Genomic DNA, 21,191 nt, shown 5'->3' with positions numbered 1-21,191 from the left:
TCCTCATCCCATAAGTGAATAAAAGAAGCATAGAAGTTGTCTTTGTTTTCTGAATCTTTCTGTAAAGATTCAGATATCATGTTAAGATCCTTGGGAACTTGTAGGCTTCTTCTGGGAGCTCATCACCAGCTCCTATTCTTGCAATCTATCTTCTACTCTCTCCAACCAGTGTCGAAAATGGTAACAACAGCACTACTGTCGGTGCCAGCCATACCTTTATAGCATTTAGATGTTTTTTTTCTACAAAATAGCAGTGAAAGCTGTAAATATAATGGAGGATAAGAATGGGTTGAGAATCGCATAAGAAAAGCTTGATGATTTCACCAATCAGATCTCGTATGTTAACCTCTTAAGAATTTGGCAAATAATGTGACTTGAGCTGAGATTGAGATACTGCAAGATGTAGTATAAGATTTCGAATAGAGTTGACAGGTCAGACTGGGTTAGGATTGGAAATGTCAGTGAGAGATGAGTATGAAAACAAAGATGGATTGAGATTAGATTTAGGACATCTTTGGGGCAGTTTTACTGTAAAGTTTTGAGTAGAATTGGAAGGTGGGTTGGTCCAAAACTTCAGAGATGTGGCAGGAAGATTGAGATTGGAAATATAGAGTTGAGGAATTAGCTGAGACCAGGCTCAGTAGAATTGGGTTAAAACAAGTTTTGAGGCATGTAGTTTGATTGTGTCATCAGACTGGATTGTGTTGTACCTCCTGGACTTGCAGCATTGTCATTTTCTTTGTTTTAGGAAATTCTGAGGTGGGTTGGAGTTGGGGGACATAACAGAGGCAATCAAATCAAAATGGATAGACCATGTTCTAAAGTTACAGTGGCCCTTAAACCATCAATGAAAATCTTCCCTGGATAAACCAGCCACCATTCTTGTCACTGTGGCTCAGATAGTAACACCAACTTCTCCAAATCGATAGGGTGTGTATTCAAACTCCATGGTAAGAGTTTGAAAGTGCAATCTACACTGATAATCCAACATTATACTCGGGGATGCTGCACTGACCTATCTTAAAGATGCTATCCTTTAGATAAAACAGTACACTGAGCTCTGCTATCAATTCAAATAAAATTCCCAGAGCAGTTTTCTAAAGAAAGCAGGGATTCTTCTCTATCCTGGCTAAATATTTTCAAACAAGACAACCAAAAATAAGTCAACTGGTAATTTACCCCACTGCTGTTTGGGGATACTCAAAACAGGTGTCAGTTTGCCTTCATAATAAAGCTGCTATGTTATTCTAAGCTAAATGAAAGGAAGAATTTAGCTGCTGATTTTTGGACACAGGCTAACTTATTGTACCTGTGATATTCACCTCTTCTTAATGAAAAGTATTACCTGCAAGATATATACCAACACTGAATTATTTGTTAGACCGCCTAGTTAAGTTGTGGGAACATATTTGACAGATGGATGTGAAATTGGAGCTCTAGAGAATATAAGCCCAGTTTCCTCACATTCTCTTCAGAAGATAACTTGTTGTCCCAGGGATTAATCTGGTGAACACTCCCTCATTGATAAGTATATCATTCCTTAGCTAAGGAGACCAAACTGTGCCCAGTAGTCCAGGTTCAGTCGCACCAGGCTTCTCGACAATTGCAATATTTTTTATATAATAAACCCAAAAACTGAGCAGCATCTGGGAAAAGAGACAAACAGATTTTACGAGTTCAGTAGATTTTCCTACCCTAAAGGGCATTAGTCAACCAGATGTGCCTTTACAACAATTGATATGTGGTCACCATTGACCAATGTTCTTGTTTTAAATCCTAGTTGTAGTTGAGTTCAGATTTCACTATCTGCTGTTGTATTTGAACCCAAGTGTCCTGAAAATTAGCCTGGGATTCTGGATTATCAGTTTACTGACATTACAGCAATACCACTGTACTCAAATCTCTTTACAATGAAGATCAACATACCTTTCCCACATTAATTGTTGGCAGCATATTTAGAAATACTACATTTAGTCCCGACATCCAAATCATTTATATAGATTGTGAACAGCTGTGGCCCAGCACTCCACTGGTAATAGTCTGTCATCCTGAGAATGACCCATTTGTTTCTACTCTCTCAATCTATGCCAGGGTATGACCCCCAATCCCATTTGCTATATTTTGTTTACTGCTCTCCTATGTGGTACCCTCTGAAAAGTCTTCTGAAAATCCAAATATACCAGATCCATTGGATTGTCTTTATGCACAATGGGCTCTGGGCCCACCAACACTCCCACGTCACAGTCCATTCGAGGAATTCCACTCCAGGGCCACCACTGTTGCTACCACTGGGCCTGTCAAGCTGCCGCCATGCAGCCTGCTGCTTCTGTCCATCTGCCAGGAGTAACGATTCAGGCCTCCCACATTGCTGCAGCTGAAGTCCAACATCCCGATTCTAACAGCGACCACAGAGGCCGCCCGGCTGTCACCCCCATCTTGAAAGCTGGTACTGCCGCCACTGCCTTGTAACCTGCACTGGTGGACCCACCAATGTCAAAGTTACCATGCTGTGATGATAGTCATACTCACTGCCGTCACCAATTCTGAGGGCTCACTCTTCCCGAGGAGCCACTCTTGTCACCACTGCACAAATGCCCTCGCCCTACTGAGGGTGTTGAAAAACATTTGAAGAAAGAAAAAGAGAAGAAAGTGAGCAAAGGAAAAGTACAAAAATAAACAGCGCACAAGGCCTTAGCCAGGAGCTTAGATGTGGCACTGCTACTCTGCCACCATCTTGGAATTTATTCCCTATTGTTAATGAAATTGTTTTCTGTTCACCAACGTTTAGATCGTTGAAATAGATCAGGTAAAGGTCCCAATATCAACCCCTGGAAAATTACATTACACAACATTGCCCAGCATAAAAAAAATTCATTAACCATTCCTCTCTGTTCCCATCACCTCCACCAGTTTTGTACCCACATTGCTAATTTTGCACACAAACTATTGTGAGGCACTTTGATTGACGAGAGACTCTACCGTGGGAGACCAGACTGCTACAGGGAAGGGGTCTCTCCCAATCCCTATTCTCCACCAGTTGCTGTTAGCTGTTGCCTCTAACCGGTGAATGACAGCCTGACCGATTAGTGTGCTGTTTGTGCTCTGTCTGCAATGAAGAACTTGGAAAGAATACGAAGCTCTGAGATCGGGAAGACAAAGAGACCCCACATCAAGAGTAGGGGTCAGACCTTAAAGTGGAGAGGCTGCAGTTAGATCAGCCATGACTTAACTGACCGGTGGAATGGGTTTGAGGGGCTGAAAGACCCACTCCTGATATTTCTAATGTTGTCATGAAATTGCAAGTACATAGCATTTCACATTTCCATATGGTAAATAAAGATTAGTAGTACACTGCGATGGACTGAAAGAACAGAAGAGGTCTATAAGTGAAATATGTAAAGTGAGATGATGCTAGAATATAAGGCAAGAGATTAAAAAAGAAAGGGATAAATATGAGGAGAGAATCTCAATAAATTTAATAACAAAGAGAATTGTTAGATAGAAGTAGGATTCTGAAAAGATGGCAGAGTGGAGGGTGTACAAGAATTTGAAGGGAATCGTAAGTACTTCCCCATGTTTGCAGAGGAGAAAGAACTTGGGGAGAGGATGGTACAGTGGTGGTGTTGAAGAGTGAACTTCACCTGGAGACAAGTTGCTGCTTGTATGATTGCCTCCTGACAGGTGGACAGTGTGTGTGAACAATAACGGGGCAGAAAGATTCCAAACTAAAAACAGGGAACATCTCTGTCTCTGTCTCTGTCCTCCTCTCTCCATGCCACGACCCACCCACCCCCCTTTCCTCACCCTCTCCTTGTCCCCCCTGTCCCCTTGGACTCTGTGTAGTGAAGTAACCAAAACTTTAAAAGATAGTAAACAATGCTGTCCACCATTTGCTGTAAACTGTTGCCTCTGACTATTGACTAAAAGACTGAACAGTTTTGATTCTCCACCCAAAGCAACCATGCCTGTCTGTATATTCATGTATAAGGGTTTACAAAGTAAGTTAGAGTTTCAGCAAGTAGCATTATGGTTTGATATTCTGTTAATCTGAGACAATCAGACAGGAGATTGGGGAACTTGGAATAATTTTAATTAAATCTTTAATTTTTGTGACAACCCCAGGATAGTGGGACATGGAGATTTGTACACTTTCTCGAGTGGGTCTTGAAAATGCACTTGTAATTGCCTGGTGAGAGCATCAATGATGTTTGTTTTGACCACTCCCTGTGCTAGCAGGTTCCACATTCTAATCACACTGAGTAAAGCAACTTCCCCTTAGTTTCCTATTGGATTATTTAGCAGCTACCTTTTTCTAATTATTCATTCATGGAATGTGGATATCACTAGCTAACCCAGCAGTTATTGTCATCGAGAAGCTGGGGGTGAGCGGCCTCCTTGAACTGCTGCAGTCCGTGTGCTGTAGGTACACCCAAATGTTGTGAGGGAGGGAATTCCACAATATTGACCCAGAGACACTGAAGAAATGTTTCCAAGTCAAGATAGTGAATGGATTGGAGTGGAAGTTGCAGGTAGTGGTGTTCCCGTGCATCTTGGCCTTCTAGGTGGAAGTGGTGGTGGGTTAGGAAGGTGCTGTCTCAGGGTGCATTGCTGCAGTGCATCTTCTGGAGAGGATACACTGCTGCTACTGAACATCAGTGATCAAGTGAGAGGGTGTTTATGAATGTGGTGCCAATTACCTGTAAATGGTCTGCTTTGTCTTGGATGGTGTCAAGCTTCTCAACTGTTTTTGGAGTTGCAGTTATCCACGCAAGTATGCAGTATTCCTCACACTCATAACTTGTTCCTTACAGCTGATGGTCAGGCTTTGAGGAATCAGGAGGTGAGTTACTCATTGCAGAATTCCTCATTTTTGATCTGATCTTGTAGGCTCAGTATTTAAATGTTGGTTCAGGTTCTGGTCAGTGGTAACCTCCAGAATGTTGATTGTGTTTGGGTTTAGCAATGACAATGCCACTGAACATCAAGGGATCGTAATTAGCTTTTCTTCTCGTCAATAACCATTGTCTTTGTGGGGTATAAATCCAACCAATGGAAATGTTTCCCTGATTCACACTGAATCCAGTTTTACTGGGGTTCCTTGATGACATCTTCCATCACTTTACTGAAGGTCAAGATCAGATGACTTGGGCTGTAACTGGCAGGTTTGGATTTGTCCTGCTTTTTGTGAATGGGACATATCTGGGCAATGTTCCACATTGTTATGGAGATGTCAGTATTGGAGCTGGAGCAGATTGGTGAGGAATGCAGCAAGTTCTGGAGCACAAGTCCTCAGTGCTATTGCCAGAATGTTGTCAGGGCCCATAGCCTTTATAATATCCAGGGTCTCCAACTGTTCCCTGATATTACTTGGAGTGAATTGAATGGCAGAACGCTGGTATTTGTGATGCTGGGGACCCTGGAGGAGGCTTAATGGATTATCCACTCAGCACTTATGGCTGAAGATTGCTACAAACACAGAATCCTAGAATCCCTAGTGTGGAAACAGGCCCTTCAGCCCAACAAGTCAACACCGACGCTCCAAGGAGTATCCACTCAAACCCCTTCCCCTACCCTATTACTCAACATTTCCCCTGACTAATGTACCTAACCTACACATCCCTGAACACTATGAGCAATTTAGTATGGCCAGTTCACCTGACCTGCATGTCTTTGGACTGTGGGAGGAAACCGGAGCACCCGGAGGAAATCCATGCAGACACAGGGAGAATGTGCAAACTCCACACACAGTCACCCGAGGCTGGAATCAAACCTGGATCCCTGGCGCTGTGAGGCAGCAGTGCTAACCACTGAGCCACCGTGCTGCCCCACCTTCTACACTAATTGGATCCTACGTTATTGAGGATGGGGGTATTTGTGAAGCCTCTTCCTACAGTGAGTTGCTTAATTGTCCAGCACCATTCACAACTGGATCTGGCAGGGCTGCAGGCAGAACTTAGTTTTGGTCTGTTTGATGTGGAATTGTTTAGCTGTGTCTGTCAGTTGTTGTTTTACACACAAGGAGTTCGGTGCTGCAGCTTCAAGGTTGACAGCACAATATAAGTTATACCCGGTGCTGCTCCTGGCGTTCCCTCTTGCACTCTCCATTGAACCAAGGTTGATCCCCTGGCCTGATGGTAATGGTTGAGTGAGGGAATACACCAGGCCATGAGGTTACAGATTGTCTTGGAGTGCAATTCGGCTGCTGTTGATGGCCCATAGCACCTGTCTCGAGTTACTAGATCTGTTCAAAGTCTGTCCCATTTATCATGGAGTTAGTGCCACACAACAAGATGGAAGGAATTCTCACTGTAAAAATGAGAATTTGTCTCCACAAGGACTGTGCGGTAGTGACTCCCGCTGAAACTGACATGGGCACAATTGAAATGTGGAGCTTATTCAAGGAACAGCTACGGTGAGTCCTTGATAAGTATGTATATGTCCAGCAGGGAGGAAGTGGTCGAGCGAGGGAGCCGTGGTTGACTAAAGAAGTTGAATCTCTTGTCAAGAGGGAGAAGAAGGCTAATGTAAAGATGAGACATGAAGGTTCAGTTCGGACGTTTGAGAATTATAGGTTAGCCAGGATGGGCCTAAAGAGAGAACTAAGAAGAGCCAGGAGGGGACATGAGAAGTCTTGGGCAGGTAGGAGCAAGGAAAACCCTAATGCAGTCCATAGGTATGACCGTAAAACATAGGAGTGGAAGTAAGGCCATTTGGCCCATCCAGTCCATTCCGCTGTTCAATCATGGCTGATGGGCATTCCAACTCCACTTACCTACACTCTCCCCGTAGCCCTTAATTCCTTGCGAGATTAAGAATTTATCAGTCTCTGCCTTGAAGACATTTAACGTCCCGACCTCCACTGCGCTCCATGGCAATGAGTTCCACAGGCCCACCACTCTCTGGCTGAAGAAATGTCTCCTCATTTCCATTCTAAATTGACCCACTCTAATCCTAAGGATATGCCCACGGGTCCTAGTCTCCCCACCTAACGGAAACAACTTCCCAGCATCCACCCTTTCTAAGCTATACATTATCTTGTAAGTTTCTATTAATCTCCCCTCAACCTTTTAAACTCTAATGAATGCAATCCCAGGATCCTCAGCCGGCCATTCCAGGGATCATCCGTGTGAATCTCCACTGGACACGCTCTAGTGACAGTATGTCCTCCTTGAGGTGTGGGAGCTTTATAAAGTCTCAGTAGCACATCACTGCTTTTATATTCCAACCCTCTTGAGCTAAATAACAACATTACATTCGCTTTCTCAATCACAGATTCAACCTACAAGTTTACCTTTAGAGAACCCTCGACTAGCACTCCCAGGTCCCTTGGTACTTTGGCTTTATGAATTTTCTCACCATTTAGAAAATAGTCCATGCTTGTATTCTTTTTTCTGAAATGCAAGACCTCGCATTTGCTCACATTGAATTTTATCAGCCATTTCCTGGACCACTCTCCTAAACTGTCTAAATCCTTCTGCAGCCTCCCCACCTCCTCAGTACTACCTGCCTGTCTGCCTAACTTCGTATCATCAGCAAACTTCACCAGACTGCCCCCAGTCCTTTCATCCAGATCATTAATGTATAAAATGAACAGCTGTGGCTCCAACACTGAACCCTGCAGGACACCGCTTGTCACCAGCTGCCATTCTGAAAAAGAACCTTTTATCCCAACTCTCTACCTTCCATCAGACAGCAAATCCTCAATCCATGACAGTGACTCACCTTGAATACTGTGGGCCCTCATCTTGCTCAGCAGCCTCCAGTGAGGCACTTATCATAGGCCTTTTAGAAGACTAGATAGATAACATCCACTGGGTTTCCCTGGTCTAACCTACTTGTTATCTCTTCAAAGAATTCTAACAGGTTTATCAGGCACGACCTCCCCTTAAAAATCCATGCTGACCTATTCTAATCCAACCCTGCCTTCCAAGAATTTAGAAATCTCATCCTTAACAATGGATTCTATAATTTTACCAACAACTGAGGTTAGGCTAATTGGCCTATAATTTTCCATTTTTTGTCTTGATCCTTTCTTAAACAAGGGGGTTACAACAGTGATTTTCCAACCATCTGGAATGTTCCCTGACTCTAGTGATTCTTTGAAAGATCACAGTCAGTGCCTCCGCTATTTCTTCAGCCACCTCCCTCAGAACTCAAGGATGTAGCCCTCTAGGCCAGGAGATTTATCAATGTTTAGACCTTTTAGCTTTTCTAGCACTTCCTCTTGTGTAATTGCTACCATACTCAACTCTGCCCCCATGAGTGTTCTTAATTGTTGGGGTATTATTCATGTCTTCCACCATGAAGATTGATACACAGTACTTATTAAGTTCTTAAGCTCTTTTCTTATCTCCCGGTACTACCTTTCCTGCATCAACTTGAAGCAGCCTGATGTCTACTTTTGCCTCTCATTTGTTTCTTATGTATTGAAAGAAACTTTTACTATCATTTATAATATTACTAGCTAGCCTACCTTCATATCGTATTTCTCTTTCCTTATTTCACTCTTTGTTATCCTCTGTTTGTTTTTGTAGCCTTCCCAATCTTCCGATTTCCCTGTGCTGTTGGCCACTTTATAGGCTCTCTCTTTCTTTGATACATTTCCTGACTTCCTTTATCAGCCATGGTTGTCTAATCCCCTCTCCCGGCTAATCTTTCTTTGGGACAAACCTATGTACTGTGTCCTCAATTACACCCAGAAACTCCTGCCATTGTTGCTCTACTGTCTTTCCCATTAGGCTCTGCTTCCAGTCTATTTTTGTCAGTTCCTCTCTCATGCCCCTGTAATTACCTTTATTTAACTGTAACACCATTACATCTGATTTTGTCTTCTCTCTTTCAAACTGCAGACTGAACTCTACCATATTATGATCGCTGCTTCCTAAATGTTCCCTTACTTTAAGATCTTTTATACAGTCTGGTTCATTAAATAGTACTAAGCCTAGAAAAGCCTGCTGCCTTGTGGGCTCCATCACAAGCTGTTCCAAAAAGCCATCCTGTAAGCAGTCCATGAATTCCCTTTCTTAACGGCAATATTTTTCACCCAATCCAATTGCATATTGAAGTCCCCCATGATCACTGTGACCTTGCCTTTCTGACATGCCTTCTCTATTTACCGGTACATGTTGCACCCCTGGTCCCGACCACTGTTAGGAGGTCTATACATAACTCCCATTATGGTTTTTCTGCCTTTGTGGTTCCTCAACTGTACCCACACAGACTGCACACCATCTGGCTCTATGTCATTCAGTGCGATAGATTTAATTTCATTCCTAACTAACAAGGCACACCCACTCCCTCTGCCCACTTCCCTGTTTTTCTGATAAGTTGTAAATCCTTGGATGTTTAACTGCCAGTCCTGAACCCCCTGTAACCACGTCTCTGTGATGTCTACCACATCATAATCATTCACGATGATTTGTGCCATTAATTCATCTACTTTGTTATGAATACTATGAGCATTCAGGTAAAGCACCTTAATGCTAATTTTCTTATCCTGATTTCCAATATCTCTAGTGATAGGTCCTAAGTTATCCTTCCTTTTTGCTTCATTCCTAGCCTGCCTTGAACTGAAACCCTGCACACAGGCTAACCTGCTGCTTATCTTTCTACTTGACTCCATACTCCCTGTTGCTTTCCCTTTCCCTTCCCCCCACCGACCCACAAGTTTAAAGTCCTAGTGACCACCTTACTTATCCTTTTCGCTAGAACGCTGGTTCCAGATCGTTTCAGGTGGAGACCATCCCATCGGTATAGATCCCCCCGGTTCCAAAACTGATGCCAATGTCCCATAAAATGGAATGCCTCTTTCCCACACCAATCTCCTAGCTGCGTGTTTACTTCCCTATTTTTCTTATCCCTATGCCAATTAACACGTGGCTCGGACAGTGATCCAGAGATTATGACCCTCGAGGATCTGTTCTTCAATTTCCTTCCTCGTGCTTGATAATCCCCAAACAGGTCCCCCATCCTAGTCTTGTCTGTGTTGTTAGTCCCAACATGGACCACAACTGGATCCTCTCCCTCCCGCCCCAGTATCCTTCAAGCCGGTCGGAAATGTCCTGCACCCTGGCACTGGGCGGGCAACACACCATGCGGGACTCCCGATCCGGCTCGCAAAGGATCCTATCTGTCTCCCTAATTATAGAATCCCCTCTAACAACCACTTGTCTATTGCTCCCCCCCTCTTGAATGGCCTTCAGCACCATGGTGCCGTGGTCAGTTGGCTCATCCTGTCCAGAGCCCTTTTCCTCATCCATACAGGGAGCAGGAATTTCATACCTGTTGGACAAGGTCAAGGGATGAGGCTCCTCCATTCCTGAACTCAGAATCCCCTATCTGCCTCACTTACAGTCACACCCTGTTGCCCCTGAACACTTACTGAATTACTTAATCTACCAGGTGTGACAGCCTCCTGAAACAAAGCGTCCACGCTGTGACCTCTCACAAATTGAGGGGCCAACAAAAAGGACACATAGAAGTAAGATCAAATTTAAAACATTAGGACAGGGATCAAAAGAAACAGTATACAGAGGGGATTGTGAAAATATAGACCTTGCAGCATTAATGATTGAAACAAAGCCTTTCACTATTTAAAAATGAGTTAGATTGGTGAACAAAGTCAATAGCGAAAAGGTTGGGCAAATGGGATGACAGTTTTGTTCATGTGGAGGATAAACTCCTATACAGACCAATTAGACTGAAAGGCCTCTGTTCTGATATAATTTTGTTGCAACTTTTTTCTGTTCAGTATTTTTCAACATAAGGTTCTCCCTTCAAACGTAGTTTGGGTTAAGTCAAGCTGCAGGGATTATCCTTAGTTTTACACATTAAGACCTGCCACTGATGTCTGTTCTTTGCGGGGAACTGCTCAGTGAACCTTGAGTACGATAAACATCAGCAACTAATTCCATTGGATGCTGCACTGCTTGGGTAGCATGCAAGCCAAAAACAATATTGGGAAGGGGGAGCTGTGCATCCAAGGATAAATTAACTTCATTACCTTATACCAGGCTACAGCAGTTTACTTTGGAAAACCTAACCTGTAGTGCTTCTTACTGAAATTCTCCCTTCTCCCTTTCAATCGAAGATCATTCCAGCTCCTACCCTTGTTATTACCCTTCCCAAAGAAGCTATTAATCCTTTTGTAGATTGATTTTCCAATTTTGTCCTTTCACCTGATTATCATCTCTGTCTTTTGGAATGAGTTTAGGAACTGTTGCCAAAGAACCAGAATGTTTTGCCTTTGCAATAAAGCATAAGTAATGGCCTAGCGGTATTAACACTAGACTATTGTTTTGGAAACCCAGGTAATCTTCTAGGTTCAAATTCCACCTTGGCAGATGATGAAATTTGAATTCAATAAAAATCTGGAATTAAAAGACCAGTGATGACCACAAATCTGTTGTCAGTTACCAGGTTAAAAAAACCCATCTGGTTCACAATGTCCTTGAAGGAAAGCTGCCATCTTTACCTGGTCTGCCCCATGTGTGACACCAGGCCCACAGCAATGTGCTTGACTGTTAACTGCCCTCTGGGCAATGAATGTTGATGCAGCCAGTGACACCTTCAACCTGTAAATGAACTTTTAAAAAGAAACAGAACGTGGTTTTTTTGGCTATTTATTCTTTAATGAGGTGTGGGAATCACTGGTGAATTCAGCATTTTTTTCCAGCCCCTAGTTACCCTTGAATTGAGTGACCTCAGATACCATTTCAGAGTTCAGTTAAGAGTCTGGAATAACATGTAAACCAGACCAGGTATGGATCGGCAAATTCCCAAATGGATTTTTACATTGATCAATGATAATTTCATGGTCACTAAGACGAGCTTTATTTTCCAGATTGATTAATTCAATTCAGATTCTGCTAAGATTTGAACCCATGCTCCCATGGGCAGGGCCTTAAGATTAGTAGCCCAGTGACATTACTACTGCAGCACCACCGTCTCTGCATGCACAGTTTCACATTTTAAATCAACCTGTTTAGACATGTGACACACCTCCAATGCAGGTGGGACTTAAATTGGGACACTGTCAGCTAAATAGTTGTACGTACTGCAGAAAATTATCTTGGTTTAATTTTTTGTCAGAACCTTGGTCTAATGGGGAAGTGCCATGGAGTCAGCAAGTAAACATAGCCTTGTGCCTGCAGTATGGAAGTGGTGCATTCAGACATAGGATTAATGCTTCAAAGTGTAATAGAATACCTGCTCAGTGTTCTAGTTTGATTCAGATATAATCTGACATTGACAAAGGCCAGTCTAATTCCCTGAGAACAATCTGCCATTTTTCTAAAGTACTGCCCTTGCCCTAAATCTTTAGATCATACTTTTAACAAATTGTTCACCTGTTTCAAATTAGTAACAAGAAAACTATAACTGCAGGCGGCTAAATGGATTCAATCAGAGGACCATAGCAAGAGCCAGTCTGTTCCATCTGCTCACTTAACTTAAGCCTTTAAGTGCAAAGCCAAATCAAATTGATGAGATGGTTATTTTAATTTCCTCCCCCTCCCCACATACACCAGAGATTAATACTCTAATTATATGATATCATAGGATCTGGAATGCTAAATTGATCTAGTTTGGGTTTCCCTTGAGAAGAGGGATTGACCTTGGCTTCAGCCAACTTGTTGCCATGTTGAACACTGCAAGAGACACTGCCACGTCATAGAGTATGCTGTGTACTGAAGGTGGCTGAACTGAGTCTTTGAAGCGATTGTTTCCAGCAAGTGAGGAATGTCATTGTAGGTGAAGAGACAATGTGATATTTAACGTGCCTAGTGTCAGCAGCCACAGTCCCCAGTCTGGACTTATACAACACATTGAGCAAAGTAGAAGTGTGAAAGGTACAGTGCAGGATTGTTATAAAACAAAATTTGATATCGTGATATTAGGACATGTGACCAATTGCCTAGTCAAACATGTTCAAACAGCATCTGAAAGGAAGAAGAATTCCCAAGCTTAGGGCTTCCGCAGTTGAAGGCACAGCTCTCAATGGTAAGGCCATCACAGTGTGCGTTTGCAGGATGACAAAATTGGCAGCGTGCAGAGACCTTGGAGGATTGTAGGACTGAAGGTGAAATGGGTGAGGCCTTGAAGGGATTTGAAACAAGGATGAAAATTTTAAAATTCAGGGTATCGCTTAATCAAAAGCTAATGTTAATCCTGAATTAGGTACAGAGTTAAAGATCTATTTACACTGAAATATTCAAATGGCAAGCATAGTGCAGATTAGGTACAGAATGAAGTTTCCTCTACACTCTTCCATCTTACACTCCCAGGACACAGACAGCATAAGGTAAACTACAGAATAAAACTCTCCCAGGAAAGGAACAGCACGGGATTAGACACTGAGTAAAGCATCCTCTACACTGTCCTGTTCAAGCACTCCCAGGACAGGTACAGTACAGGGTTAGATACAGAGTAAACCTGCCCCTGCTCTTTAAACTGAAAGTAAAGTTTTCTCGTAACTGTTCCGATCAAACGCTCCCAGGGCAAGTACAGTCCAAATTTAGATTAAAGCTCCGCCTCCAACGTCACAAATTGTTCCTCAGGTCAGATATATACCTGTTCCCATCAGAAGGTGTTTTTCTGTGTCAGAAATTGTCTCGGTCTGAACCAGGGTTTCAGTGATAAAAGAGTTGTCCTGTCTTGTCTTTGTGATGATTGAAAATGTTTGATGCAATGACGTTTTCAATGATCAGTCACCTCTATGGCAGAGCTTGCTGCTGGGACAACTGGTCTGCATATAAATGTCTGTTTGAAACTGACTGGTAGTTACCAGCAACTCAGAAATTTATAGAAGTAGCAAATGCCAGAACAAAGCCCAATAAATTCTTGTAACTTAATCTCAGCAAACTGAAAGAAACTATCAGTTGATAAGTGTTGTTCAGAGTTGCATTTCCGCTCTTGCATTCATTGGTATGACTTCCAGGTGGTTACTGCCAAGTGGTGGAAGGTCCACAAGGAGAAGAGAGAATGTGTGAAGCTCCACTCAAACTTGTACAGTTGGTATTCTGATATATAATATTGAGCAATTTGTATTTGTTGTATGGTGAAGAAGGTAAGACTGTAATGTGGCAGCTAATGGGACTCTGGTCCTGGTGTGATCTTACAGCTAACGTCAGTATTTCAGTATTATGGAGGGTGATTTCTGGCACTAACTAACCAATCTTCATCCAGTTTATTACTTTTGCTGAAGGTGGGTCACGTTGAGTCCAACAGCAGCAAACCAAGGAAGGATATTGTTGCTACCACTTGTAGTACCAAGTACTTCTGTCACCTCTCAATTGAAACTGCCTTCAGCACACTTCCAGGCAGTGCATTGCATTGCCTAACTACTCGCTGTGTGAAAACGTTTGTTCTTTCAAAACCCTTTCTTCGTTTGCTCATCACTTTAAATCTATGCCCTCTGTTCCTTTCCTGAGTGGGAACAGCTGCCCTCTATCCAGCCCACTTTTGATCCTGACAACCTCCATCAGATCTTCTCTTATCCACCTTCTGACCAGGTAGAACAGTCCCAACTTCTGCCCCTATTAATAAAGCTGTATGCTTTACTTACTTCTTTCTCTACATGTCCTGCCACTTTCAATGATCTGTGCATTTATACGCCCATGTACATCACTCCTACACCCCTTTCAATTGCACCCACTATTTTTTATTATCTTTCAGTGTTCTTCCTACCAAAGCATGCTATCTCATACTTCTCTGTATAGAACCACCTAACTGCCCACTCCACCAACTTGACTATGTCCTTTTGTAGTACCTGTCCTCAGTTTACAATGCCCCCAAGTTTTGTATCATCTGCACACTTTGAAATTGTTGCCTGTACATCAAAGAGTCAAAGAGTTGAGCAGCGAAGGTGAACAAGAGATTACTGTCATGGCAATCCATGCCTTGGGCACAGACTGAAGCAGAATCACTTCCCTGGATGGTGCACATCTGCAGTAATTTGGTTGGTTGTATATATATTTTGAGAAGATTTCTCTGTGTCTGTGTAGTCTCAAACTGGGAGTGTTAATATAATGAAATTTTGGACAATTTCCTGCCTTTTCAAATACTGGATGTAGAATTGACAGACTATCTGTGCTGTTTAATGTTTCAGTGATAAATGAGCTGGATGGTCTGGCTAAAGGCCAGGACACAGACTACCACGGTGGAAACCATGCCAAATTGGTGCAGGAGAGAGCCAAGAAAGCCATTGACTTCCTGGAGCAAAAGTTCGAATCCCGTGACTCATGTCTGCGGGCTCTTACCAGCAGAGGTAACGAGCTGGAGTCAATTGCGTTCCGGAGTGAGGATACAACCGGACAGCAGGTAATTACAAGAACGTGACGTAGCTCTCTCTCATCGTCTCTTCTTTCACAATCCTCCAACTCTCTCATCCCGCTCTGTGAGTTCAAGCCCAACCCCAGGACTTGAGCCAATAAGATAAACTGACTTGTCACTGTGGCTTTGAAGGAATCGAGGTACTATTCTTCAAATGAGATGTCAATCTGTCTGCCTTTTCTGGTGGTTCAGATGGAGGTTAAAGATCCTATCATATTATACCAAGTAAAGTGAGGAGTTTTCCCAGTCTCATGACTAATACTCCAGAGCAGATGCAGCGCAACATGACTAAATGTGAAGCTAAACACTTCAGTCTGGAAATCTGAAAGGAAAAGAATTATTTAAATGGTGATATTTTGGGAAGTGTGGATGTACAGAAGGATCTGTTTGTCCTTACACAACAGTCAAAGAAATTTGACAGGCAGATGCAGCAAACAGTTAGGAAGAAAATAGTATATTGGCCTATATTGCAAGAAGATTTGAGTCAGAAGTAGGGATGTTTTTCTGCAGTGAGATAAGGCCTTGGTGAGACCAGACGGAGAGTATTGTATGCAGTTTAGGTCTCCCTACCGAATAGGGATATACTTTACATGGAGGGGGAGCTGTAGACATTCACTAGACTGATACCAGGGATGGCAGGTTCGTGATATGAGGAGAGCTTGTCTTGACTGGTCCTGCATTCACTAGAGTTTAGAAGGATGAGAAGGGATCTGATTGAAACCTATAAAATTCTGACAGGACAGACTAGATGTGGGCAGGGGTTGTTTTCCTCTGACTGTGAAATCTAGAACCTAGGAATACAGTCACAGGATGTGAGGTAGGACATTTAGGAGTGAGATGAGGAAACATTTCTACACTCAAAGGGTAATGAACCTGGGGAATTCTCTTCCACAGAAGGCTGTGGAGGCTAATTCACTGAAAATTTCAAAAAAGGATAGGTGATGCCTTTAAAATTGAAGAAAGATAAGAGGTATGGAGAGGAAGCAGGAAGTTGGCATTGAAATAGAGGATCAGCCATAATCATATTCAGCAGGGAAACTCAAACAGGCAAATGGCCCATTCCTAATTTGTGTTTTCACCATCACCACCAAAGCAGTTTAACAGACCATTCACCTTATTTTGCCGTACAGAAAACTATTGCCTTGTTTGCTTAATATAATCATGGATTACCAGTCCCAAAATCAGGCATTCAAATCTCACCAGAGCAAGGGTAAAACTGAATTCAATTGATAAGGTCATTTTTGAGCAGGCAGATGGATTGTTATTGAATGTCAAGCCATTCAGCCCCCATGAGTCTGTTGTACCTTTCAGTGAAATCATGGCTGCTCTGTGGCCGAACTCCATATACCTGCCTTTGGCCCATACCCCCTAATACTGTTGCTTAACAAAACTGTATCTATCACAGATTTAACATTAACAACTGATCCAGCATCCATTGCCATTTGTGAATGAAGGTTCCAAAGATCTACCACTCCTTGTACGTGGAACTGCTTCCTAACATCTCTCCTGAATGGTCTGGCCCTAATTCTCAGGCTACACCCTTGGTTCCAGGATCCCTGGGGACAGAATATAGTGTAGCTTCTAGAAAGACTGATTTGGAACAAAAATGAATTACTTGGTCAAGTTTGTGTTAATTAAGCCAGTGTGGATTTATGAAGGGGAAAATGATTTTAAACTGACTAGTTTGAGGTTTCAAAAGGGTGGCAAGAGGTTGATGAGGTTAGTGCACTTGATGTGGTGTACATTGACTTTGATCAAGCATCACCCAGACCTGTGAGCAAGGTTATAGTTTGTGGAGTATCAGCAACAATAACAACATGGAAATGGCATTTCTTGAGTGATAAGAAACACAGAGTAGTAGTTGATGGATGCTTTTGAGCTGAAGGAGGGTTTGTCTTGGAGCTCCCCAGGGTCAGTGTTCAGACCCTTGCTTTTCCTGTTCTGTACTAGACCATCATATACTCTGGACAATTTCAGAATTTGTGAATGATCTGAAAGGTGGAATCATTGTGAATTTTGAGGATTCAATATAATTTAGAAGGGGACACAGGGTTTGGTTCAGTGCTGGAAAGTGAGAAATGATTCTTTTTATTGGGAGGAACGTGGAGAGATGGAACAAAATAAAGAGCTTAACTCTAAAGAGGGTGCAGGAGCAGAGGGATGAAGGGGGATATATAGAATAGTAATTGAAGATGGCAGGGCAGGTTAGGAACACTGAATAAAACATCCAGACTCGCAGGCTTTATTATTGAGAGCATAGAGTACAAATATAAGGCGGTTAAACTTGTTAAAGTGCTGGCTTGGCCCCGAACTGCAATATTGAATCCAGTACTGGGCACCATATTTCAGCAAGAATGTGGAAGTTTTGCTGAGGCTAGAGACATGATTCACGTTAGTGTTTCTAGGGATGAAGAACCTCTGTCCCATTGGTAGGTTGGTGAACTGGGACTGTGGTTGGGATGGATACCCCACTGATGTTTCCTGTTGTGGGAGGGGCTAAACGTAAGGTATATAGAATAAGAGGTTCTTCCTTTTAAGGGAGAGATCGGAGGAACATTTTCCCAGAGGGTCATTAAAGTGTAGAATTCTGTTCCCCAGAGGCTGGGTCTTTAAATTTACTCAGAGACGAATTAGATTTTTGATTCACATTGGGATCAAAGGTTCTGGGGAACAGGCAGGAAAATGGGCAAGATCAGCCGGATCAGCCTCCATCGCATTAAATGGTGGAGTAGGCTCAAAGTCTGGAAGGACCACAGCTGTTCCTAAGTCCCATGTTCATGTTGACAAAGAGAAGTTTCAGAGGTTACTTGTGAGGTTTCAACATCATCCCAAACTTCTCTTCAGGAATATCTGGATTGAAAACAAGAAAACACAGATTAAAGATAATTGACAAAAGAAATAGTCACAGCAAAAGGAGAAACATTTTCATTCCACGACAGATTAGGATCTGGACTACACTGGCTGTGAGTGTGGTGGAGACAGGCTCCATTAAGGCAGTCGAGAGGAGTTGGGTTATAATCTGAAAAGAATATTAATGATTTTGTGGGTGTGGGTGTGTGTATCTACGTATGTGTTGAGGGTTGGAGGGGGTGAGTTGGAGTAGGGGCTAGGTGGAATGCTCATTTGAAAAGCCAATAGCGAGACACTGGGTGAAATAGCCACCTCCTACATTGTAACCATTCTGTGGCCATAAAGATCAAACTACTCCATAGGGAGAGGCTGAATAGACTGGGGCTGTTTTCCCTGGAACATCGGAGACTAAAAACCTTGTAAAGGTTTTTAAAATCATGAGGGGCAAGGATAGGGTAAATAGACAAAATCTTTTACCTGTCAAAAAGTGTGGTGCTGGAAAAGCACAGCCAGTCAGACAGCATCCAAGGGGCAGGAGAGTCGACGTTTTGAGCATAAGTTCTTCATCAGGAATGTGGGGGTCCAAGGGTGCTGAGGGATAAATGGGAGTGGGCTGGGACTGGGTGAAAGGTCGGTAGGAATGTGATAGGCAGATGAAGGTGGGGGTGAAGGTGATGAGTCAAAACAGAGGGTGGAGCTACTAGGTGGGAAGGAAAATGGACAGGTAGGACAGTTCAAGAAGGCAGTGCCGATTTGGATGGTTGGATCTGGGATAAGTTTGAGGATGGGGAAATTGGTGAAATTGACATTGACCCTCTACACAAATCCAGTTGAGTCTTTATGGTTTCATGTTGCTCTGTTGGAATTAGGCAATGAATGATAATTACCCCAGTGGAGTTCATCTTTCAATCGCACCCTTTATTATCTTCCAGACTCAACACTGAGTTCAGTAATCTCAAACCGTGAACTCTCAACCTGTTTTGTTTCTTTTTGCTTTCAGACAACAGCACGCTTGCTTTAAGTACATCTTCTGTTGCCTCATTATCTTTTCCTCTGGCCCTGTAAAACTCATCTTTCTCTCCTTCCTGCCTGGTCTTCCACCCCATCACAGACCTTCCGTTTGGCCATGCCCCAGCCAGCCCTTGGCACAAACCCATCACATCTCTAACTTTTCCCAGTTCTGAAGAAAGGCTTTTGAGCTGAAACTGATTCTCTTGTGCAGTGCTGCTTGACCAGCTTGATATTTCCTATTTTTACTTCAGATTTCTAGTCTCTGTAGTATTCTGGTTTTCAGGTTATCTCCAACTATGATGCCAGAAAAGAGAGAGAATCTGGTCACCATGACCATCCTATATCACCCAATGAACTTTGAACTTAAAGCTAAGTGGATACAACAGGACTGTATGCATTCTTTCTGTGTCTTTACAGCAGTGAGCTAGGCAGGCAAGCTTCAGGTCAAGAATCTGGTTTTAAATATTGGAAATTTTGGGTTAACTGAAAAATGGTGCAGGTAATCAAATGCCTCACTAATTCTTTAAATCTGAAGCATTTAGTCATATCGGGACAACTGGCTTTTTAATGAAAGTTTCAGACAGTTGCCTTGTTGGTACTGGCTTCATCCTGAAGTTTTGATATTTGTTCTGATGTCTCAGAACCTGTGTGATCAAGTCTGGAGCAGTCTGATCAGAAATGTTACCCTCCAGACATACGATAAATTCTTCTTTAAAAATGTATTTTTGTAAACTTTATGAATTTTTGTTTGTCAGGATTTTAGAGGAGTTTGATAGATTGCTAATTCATGTTAGGCAGCCATGTCCCAGCCTGTATCAGGTCTGAGCAGGTTCTTGTAGAGCCTCAGTCATACAGCATGGAAACAGACCCTTCGGTCCAACCAGTCCATGCCAACCATGTTCCCAAATTAAACTGGTCCCACCTGCCTGCGTTCGGCCTACGTCCCTCCAAACCTTTCCTATTCATGACCTTATCCAAATGTCTTTTAAATGTTGTAACTGCACCTGCATCTACCACTGGCAGTTCATTCCAAACACTAACCAACCTCTGTGTTTAAAAAAGAATTACTCCGCATGTCCTTTTTAAATCTTTCTCCATTCACATTAAAAATATGCCCCTAGTTTTGAATTCCCCCACACGAGAGAAAAGACACTTGTCATTCACCTTATCCATGCCCATTATGATTTTATAAACCTCTATAATGTCACCCCTCAACCTTCTGCACTCCAGTGAAAAAAGTCCCAGCCTTTCCAGTCTATCTCAAACCCTCCATTCCTGGCAACATCTTGGTAGATCTTTTCTGAACTCTCTTCAGTTTAATAATATCCTTCCCATAACAGGGTGACCAAAACTGCACACAGTACTCCAGAAAAGGCCTCCCCAACTCCTATACAACTTCAGAATGATATCCCAACTCTTACACCAAAAGGTCTAAGCAATGAAGGCAAGCGTGCTAAATGCCTTCTTAACCATCTTGTCTACCTGTGATGCAAATTCAAGGAATTATCTACTTGAATCCTAAGGTCTACAACACCACCCAAGGCCCTACCATTAATTGTATAAGTCCTGTCCTTGTTTGTATTACCAAAGTGCAATACCTTACATTTCTCCAAATTAAACTCTATCTGCCACTCCTCAGCCCATTGACCCAGGTCTCTTTGTAATCTTAGATAACTTTCTTCACTTTCCACTATTCTACCTGGTATTGTGTAACGAACCAGAATTGGTCAGAGACCTCGAAGTGAAGGAGCCATTGGGAAGTAGTGACCATAATACATTAAGCTTCAATCTGCAGTTTGAGAGGGAGAGGGTACAGTCGGAAGTGAAAGTACTTCTGTTGAATAAAGGGAACTATGAAGCTATGAGGGAGGAGCTGGCCAAAGTTCAATGGTGCAATACCTTAGCAGGGATGACTGTGGAGGGGACAATGGCAGATATTTCTGTGTATAATGCAGAAGATGCAGGATCAGTTCATTCCTAAAAGGAAGAAAGACCCCAGG

General features: G+C 42.7%; 1 protein-coding gene across 1 annotated transcript in view; it reads left to right on the top strand.

Annotated features, from left to right (window-relative positions):
- The window catches only part of smg6 (SMG6 nonsense mediated mRNA decay factor), a 409,499-nt gene extending 390,298 nt beyond the window's left edge, over nucleotides 1–19,201 (top strand). The window contains exons 16-17 of the mRNA XM_043718890.1: nucleotides 15,107–15,318; nucleotides 19,181–19,201. Of these exons, the coding sequence (XP_043574825.1) occupies nucleotides 15,107–15,318; nucleotides 19,181–19,201 (233 nt within the window). The remainder of the gene's footprint in view (nucleotides 1–15,106; nucleotides 15,319–19,180) is intronic.
- The last annotated feature ends 1,990 nt before the right edge of the window (nucleotides 19,202–21,191 follow it).

Source organism: Chiloscyllium plagiosum, chromosome 28 (genome assembly GCF_004010195.1).
Source record: "Chiloscyllium plagiosum isolate BGI_BamShark_2017 chromosome 28, ASM401019v2, whole genome shotgun sequence".
Classification (NCBI taxonomy): domain Eukaryota; kingdom Metazoa; phylum Chordata; class Chondrichthyes; order Orectolobiformes; family Hemiscylliidae; genus Chiloscyllium; species Chiloscyllium plagiosum.
Note: the sequence above shows the minus strand (reverse complement) of the source record. Positions and strands in the feature narration are given on the sequence as shown.